Below are 7,813 nucleotides of genomic sequence, written 5' to 3' on the forward strand. Positions count from 1 at the left end.
GAATGGCTCAACGAACATGACAAATAACCAAGACACTGACCCGACCTCCAAACTCCCCAGATCCCAGTCGGACCGAGCATGAACTGCAGTTATAACATTGCGTTCTACGATAGGAGTGGTACCTGAACATGGCTAATCATCTCATCTTTTTTGTTGCTGGCCTTCCCTCTGTTTCAGAAACCGGGTTAAACTAAAAGCCAAACAGTGTCGGGAGTGTCGGGTGAAAAAGCAGCATCAGTGCGGTTTGGTGCAGAAAATAAAGGGCAATGCAGAACAAGAACGCTAGAAGGTTCTTTTGACTTTTTGCTATAATACCTTTTATCAGAAACACTGTCTCATCACTAAAACCACTAAAACAGCTTTTTTTTAATTCAGCATTTTAGAGCGCAGCATTCCTGCTTATTTTTGAAATTACACAGCGAATCCAAAGGATAGCTAATGTGGGGTGACTGCTTGCACAGCAAAACCCGTTTTCTAAATGCTCACGACTTTTTTTTTTGCGCTGCTGATACATTGTGCAGAGAACAATTGTGTGTGTGTGAGAGTGTGTGTGTGTGTGTGTGCACTTGGGCATATCTGTCTCAGTGCATTACCACACACAGATCAATAAGGGTTCTATTCTTGGCCATTAGATCTTGAAAAAGGGATAGCCTACCTCTCTCCCTCCTTGCTATCTATTCCCACTCTCTGCGCTCCCTGTCCTCTCCACTGCCAACCTCCTTCGCTGTTCCCCTCTCTCCCTCCTCCAGACAGCACCAAAGAGACATTGTCATCTTCCCAGCTGGACGGCGAAGGCAGAGGCAGAGTCAGTGGCGAGCATCAAACACGGGGCAGTTTTTTTGGGGGGATCACAGAAGTGATTGGCTTCATGGCCGGAGGGATCAGACGTCTCCTCAAAGGGGACGCGTACGCACACACATATTCAGCCGCACACACCGACTCGTCGGCACACACCTCCTGTTTCTGCTGTAATTCTCAGCCCTCTGCCAGGCTGAGACCCTTGATCTGCCACTTCCTGTAATCCTCCATGGACGAGGGGTGCAGCCAAATATCCTGGCAGGCCGACCGGGCAAAACAAACACAGAAACATGCATCGGCATCGATGTTCCACGAGAACTGCGATAAGAATGACCTCGAGGACGTGTAGCAATGCAGAAGAGCGCCTTTCAGAAAACCTGTAAACTGTAAGGGTTAAAGAATGCAAAGCGATTTAAACGCACTAATCGCTTTGTGAAGGGAGTGTAACTTAAAAACTGTAACGCCCATCTATCTCGAGGACACGGGACAAATTTTCCAGGAAAATTCAAAGACTACTGTCATGTTTATGTTCGTTCTTCAGTGCCTTGCATCAATTCTGAGCAGCCAACTGACATGGAGTCCACGAACATGAACAGATGAGCAGCTCCATGCACAACACAGACTCCAACACAAACTCCATCTAAGCATTCAAGTCTGGCCAAAACGGAACGTGATCAAAAAACTAGGGTCAGCAATATCAGTGTGTTTAATTCATGGACAAAATAGAAAAAAAGCACAACATTAGCCAAACGATAAATTTTCATAGCCAAACCTAGCTCTAAGGCTGAACTGTGGCGATGTGCTGGAGAGTTTACACATTCTCGAGCAGGGTATCAGTATAATAGGACATATTTCTGATAAAATATTTTCAGTGGCCTGTTTTTTTAAAGAGCAGCAGAACGATGGTTTGTTTTGAATAATGAGATATTTAATGAGCAGGACCGACACATTCATACACAATAAATAAAGCAGGTAAAACCAACTCAGAGCTAAACGAACATCATTTAGGTCCAACAAATGAACAAACTGCAAAGAAATTGTTACGTTTAGCGAGCAAAATGCTACATAATGTGTGTAAAGTAAAAGTAAAGTGCGGCTGCAGACTAGCGCTCCTCAGGAGACCTGCACTAAAGATAATGGAAGAGCAACAGAGGGCGAAGGAGCTTCAATATCAGTGTGTGATCGAGTGTTGATGAGCCAAACTTTGCATTTGTGTTACCTGCTTTCAGGGCAGTTTGTGCTGAATGTGTTTAAGTGAAGTTTCTGAACAACAGTTTCCTTCCTGCCAGCACGTATAGCTATCAGTACATCACCCAGGACAAGCCTATTGTCTCAATTATGTATTTCACAGTCAAACTCTTATGACAGGGTGACATTAAATATCTCATCTATCAACATGCCAGTCTTGTCACACCACTGTTTCAGCTTGTTGCCGGGATGCTGGCTCATGCAAACAAGAGAATTCTGGCTGCAGTTCACCTAAAGGCCACTAGTGTCGTCACCAACAAGGATCTTCTGGACGCTACACAAAGCACCTGAGACAAAAAAAACACACCCTACGACAAAACCCATGTGCAGCGGCACAGCAATGCAAAAAAAGATGAATCATGAAACCTCCATTATAGCTCCTTCATCTGTGCCACAACGGTATCATTGTCATCAGATAAAGAGACGGGGCTGACTAAACAGCAGAATAACCGGGGAGGGGAACCAGCACCAAAGAACAGATAGATGACTCCCATTTCACCTTCCCCTGACTCTGATAAGACTCTATCTGATCCACATCACTCAAACACCAGAGAGATTTCTCTGTTCGTTTGATTTCAGAATGACCAGTTTGAGCTAGCAGCGTACAGACTGCAGGTCGTCTGATGCGTTTTTGATCTCTGAGCTGATTGGCTGTAGACTTCTTGGTTACAGCTTTTTTTCTTATTCTGAGTTTACCCAGTTTGGCACCCACAGGAGTAACGTAAAAGCAAAGCAAGACATAAGCCCCTTTAAGCTTATTTGCCAGTTCCTGCAAAAGCCCTCATAGAGTGCTTCCACCAGAGGAGGGATTTCATCTCCTATCTACTAATACATGTGTACCACTGACAGAATCTGCTCTGGTTGGGTCACGGCTTGGGTAGAATCTGTAAATCTCTAGGAACATTCAGTCATCGCTAGAAAATGTGGCACACTGCTATGTTTGCAGTTTCACTCAGTGGGCCTTTGAGGAGAACAAGGAAGCCTAAAGCTACACAGTCTGCCCTCTATTGCTTTTTTCATAACTCCAGTAAACACGGTTCTGTAGACTCGTCGTCGTCTGCCTGTGAGAGTCTCTGCTATTACCCTCCACTTTTCCAGCACAGGTGAGCGAGACTGAGTCACAACCGCAGCTGCCAGCAGGTGGGAATGAGGGACAGCCAGGCGGACGGCGCTTCATCACACCGTAATGAGTTGGCAAAGGTTGTCGGACAGGCAAGAGAACACATGGAGGACCTGTAAAAGCAGCCTCACACAGGCAAGCTCGCGGGCGTTCTCTCAAGCTATACGACTCCCCGCGGTGCCGTTTCATCGCAAGCTGTTGTCTCTTTTTTTTTTTTTTTTTTTGCGTAGACGTCCTCATATTGCAAGGAAGTCAACACGAGCTGCCACTCGTGCAAGACTGCAGCCCATATTTCCACTAATTTAGTGACTTGTCTTGTGATTTCAAATATGCACATAAGTGTGCAGGGGGAAAAATGTGGGATTCTAGGACTGCCGTACATCATCTGGAACTTGAAGGTAAACACAAATCAAAGAATTATCCTTAATGCTGGAGCTCACACAGCCCAGAGCCGGAGGCCTGTTAACTCATGCAGTGGAAAACTGTTCAGCCCAGTCTAAAGCTACACCGAAACCCAACCAACATACATCAGCATCCGACCATGGCGGCTCAGACATCTGTCCACTTACCTGCTGGGATGCAGTTAACCGAAAGGCAGCTCAATAGCGGCTAAAAGGATACAATCGGAGCGCTCCGCTCTGGGTGCCGATGGCCAGTATCTTCTGCACGGGGTCAAAAGCCATGGACGACGGCTGATAGGGGAAGCCATGACGGACAGTCTGGCGTGATATGCAGGGAGATGGAGGAAAAAAAAAAGGGAGAATGTGTTAGAGAGAATATCAATTTCCATTTCACAGCAGAGGTGTTGTTTTGTCAGAGGATGTCACATACCTGATTTTGGTAAACAAATAGCCCAGATGGATGAGGAAAGCGTTATGAAACAGAAATATAAAGGCCGAGACTGAGCAGACAAGAGAAAATGAAAGAGAGGAACAAATGCTCTTTCTATGCATGGGTACCCTGTTTTCTATGATAGGCTTATATCTGGCCTCGCTATTTGGGATCCTTTTATAATCACGGGCCTATTTTGAGATTTCTTCTTTCTCATTTCCCTCTTTTTATGTCGTTTTCCTTCTCTCGCCGCCTCCCACATGAAGTCGTGATTACACTGAAGTCTGGAATTAAAACGCACGAGGAAGGCATCGGTGAGGAGAAGGAGGTTTGTGCCGGGCCTTCTGCAGGAGTGTGTTACATCGTGAGGCGCTCCTGTTTCCCTCCCCGGTGTATTTGTGCGACTGGAGTTTTATGGCATCAGTCAGCCGGTGGTGGGCTGTTGGATTTGTTTGCTTAGTGGCAGAAGGCTAAAGCATGTTACATAAGAAGCACTCAGTGCAGCAGAGACACCTGCCTTTCTTACAGGGAAACATTGCAGCGAGTCCCTCTCCAGACAGACAGCGAAGGTGCAGGAAGGAGGCTGGATTCTTGTTCCGAGGCACTTCAATCAGATGTCTGGCTGCTGATGGACGTATTTAGGCTGCTGTGGCGAACAAACCTCACGTCTTTGAGCTCGTCTTTCTAAACCACAATATCCCTCAAGCTGCTTTATTCTAGATTATTTCAGTCACTCTAACATTTTTTTTTTTGCCAAATATCCTCAAAATTTGCACCTTATTTTTTGTGTTTGGCTGATTTTTAGTTTCTACACTAGACAAGGTCAAAAGTCAAATGGACCGCCTCCACCATCCAAACATGCTAAAGCCTATCGATGGTTCCCAGATGTTAAAGGTTGTGTTTCAGTTTTGAAAAACGACTGCACGAGCCTATGTTTGAGAAAACTATTAAACCAAGAATTGTTCCGTTAAAGGAAGCTTGAAAGGAACCCACAATGAAGCCGGTTACAATCAGCAGGTCAAATATGTGGGGAAATCAATAGCAAGCACACAGTGGGGTCTATAAAAGAAAAAAAAAAGGCCACATTCAACCATTAGAGCACAACTCCTGATTTAACAACACACGATGTGGAATGAACAGCATGTAAATTGCATGAGTGTTTAATTATCTCCATCTACTGTTGAGGCCAATTCAGAGGCAGAGAGAGGAGGGCAGGCCTCTTTTTTTTCTCTCTCTCTCCTCCCTAAACATCCCCCCATGCTGCCCCTCCACCACACACACCACACACTTCAGGCGCCATCAGTCCCCACTGGACCAGTGATCTGGGGATAAAGTGATGTGTGTGTGCAGGAGGGCGACAGAGCAGTGTGCGTGAGAGAGAGCGATGGAGAGAGAGGAAAAGGTGGGGAAGACGAGAAGGAAGAGACGCAACACGATAGAGGGGGAGTGAAGGCACACGCAGCCACACATCAACCACAAACCACCGTTTTGCTAATCCAAACCCAGTAGATTATGCAAGAAGGGATCAGTTGAGCCCAACCCCTCGATATGACACTTCGTGCCATGCGCACATGCAGCAAACTCTGGCATTCTGCAGAGTGGAATACACAACTGCTATTGCCATTCATGATATAACTACATAATTCCAAAATATATAAATATAAAACTTGCCAAAATACACAAGTACACTTAAAAAAAAAAAAAAGCAACCAAATAGGAACTTGAAGCGCACTCACCAGACAGTATGCGCATTGGAGATGGATGGGTACGATCACAGAACGCTTTAAGGATCTGGATTCTTACATCTACGATCTAATATTGAATAAAGCTTTCATCAGCACACGTGACTTAAAATTTAGAAGAAGAGCAAAAAGGGTTTTGGAGATAATTCTGTGAAGCTTCTTGAAATGGGATGAGTGCAACACAAACTGGCAGTAATAGTAATAATGATGATGATGATGATGATGATAAAAGACTGCAGGTAGAAGGGTTATCTGAACACAGCTGGATGATAATAATAAAAAAAATCACGAGTCTCGCCCACCTTGCAGAGCTGGAAATGCTCGGACTGGAGGGTCTCCTGGATCAGATGGTTCTCCTGTGGCCCCACTTGGACAGACGGTGCGGAGGAGGACACCTCTTTCAAACCGTCCAGCACCTTCCTGATGTTGAACTTCTTCATTATTTTTCTCTCAGACTGCAGAACACAGCATTAATCACCCGCAAAAAAAAAGGAAAAAAAAAAAAAAAAGAAAAAGAAATAGCGGATAGCCACTTTCTTTCTCACTCACACACACACATACGCGCTCTCTCTCTCTCGGTTCTGATTTTCCTTGTAAATCTCACATTTTAGTGCTTATATTTTTTAGCACAGTCTCCATGCTGGGGAAAAAAAAGAAAAGAAAAAAGAAAAAGCTGTGGCCGCACAGGTCGCCTCTTGCGCGCGTAAAAAGAAAAAAAATCTAATAAATTTGGAGAGTGGCGGCCCGCGGGGGTGTTGGTGTGCGCAATTTGCTCGTGAGTCCGTTGCCCCCCCAACCACTACACTGCGTCTCGGTGGCTCCCGTTCTTTCCCCTTTCTCGGCTTCCCTCCCCTCCCCTTTCTCGGCTGCGTGTGCGCCGCTCAGCCAAGGCGGAAACGCGGCGCAGCGGTGGTGATGCTGCTGCTGCTGCTGCTGCTGCTGCTGACGCTCTTGCGCATGTCTGACAGAATAGAGGCTTCAACACAAATCCCGCCACCTTGCCAGCCCTCTCTCTCTCTCTCTCTCTCTCTCTCTCTCTCTCTCTCTCTCCTTCGTTTCATCTGCCCCCAGCGACAACGCCCCCACTCCCTCCCCTCTCCTCCCTCCCTCCCCTCTCACGCACACATAGTAGGTTTTGCTCCACTGCACCTGGTGATGCTGGTGATGTTGGGATGCTGCAGCGTTGAGAGCGTCTGCGTGGAGACAGACAAGCAAACAAAAAAAGGAAAAAAAAAAGCACCCGAGCTCGGTCCTATTCTTTCCACTACTCCCTCGCCCTCTCCACTGCGCCTCTGTTTGGCTGCTTGCGTGGAAGATTCGCCATGTTACAGGCCAGCGTCAACAGCGGTTGGTGGCAAATTGTAAAACCTTGTAGGGATTAAAAGAAGGCAGCAGCATTTTCTTCAGAAAACAAACCAGAGGGAGTGGAAGCGTCCCCTTTGTTGCTTAATGCATCATTTTTGAAGGCTTGTGATGTGTTGCTATAGGAGGGTTTGCAGGGAAGCAGCACAATATATATTATAAATATAAATATATAACAACAGCTGAGCAAGCAATGCATCTGTCAGTATCCATGGCAATGCTCCTTTCCAGCTCCTGATGGGAGTCCAGCAGTTCACCTGTTATTTACACCCTCCTTCTTAACATGGGGAAGGCTCCTCAGCTACATGCATGACTTCATTGGGGCATTAGGGGGGAGGAGGGGGCTGGATCTCTAAGGATCTGCACTTGGCCTTTGACCTACAGAAGAAACAGGTTGTTGGTGCAAAATAGTCTGCAGGTGCCTACTTGATCTGTCTTCTTGTGACAGACAGGTTTTTTTTTTCCTGTGTTGACACGACTTAAAGCATCGTAGGTGAAATAAGCATCTCCACCTTTAAACTGAAGTGCTAACTAACAGTCTCTACAACAAGGATTCAGACTTCCAAGGTTTCATACGTAACAAACCCAAGGAGGACGTCAACCTGCAGGATGGAGCTTGGTTCAAATATACCATATATGGCTGAACTACTGTAATATTACAACTTACCACTGGGTAGCGTGAAGTAGTTTTACAATGCTTGAGAAGAGCTGT

The 7,813-nt window shown here is 46.0% G+C and overlaps 1 protein-coding gene across 2 annotated transcripts in view; it reads right to left on the minus strand.

Annotated features, from left to right (window-relative positions):
* Positions 1–6,179, minus strand: part of stxbp5a (syntaxin binding protein 5a (tomosyn)) — a 113,810-nt gene extending 107,631 nt beyond the window's left edge. For both annotated transcript variants that reach the window (XM_008286162.1, XM_008286163.1), the window contains exons 1-2: positions 6,042–6,179; positions 3,788–3,885 (exon numbers count right to left, since the gene is read on the minus strand). In XM_008286162.1, coding sequence (XP_008284384.1) covers positions 3,788–3,885; positions 6,042–6,179 — 236 coding nt within the window. The remainder of the gene's footprint in view (positions 1–3,787; positions 3,886–6,041) is intronic.
* Positions 6,180–7,813: the final 1,634 nt, after the last annotated feature.

The sequence above is a fragment of the Stegastes partitus genome, unplaced genomic scaffold (assembly GCF_000690725.1).
Source record: "Stegastes partitus isolate 25-593 unplaced genomic scaffold, Stegastes_partitus-1.0.2 Scaffold436, whole genome shotgun sequence".
NCBI lineage: Eukaryota > Metazoa > Chordata > Actinopteri > Pomacentridae > Stegastes > Stegastes partitus.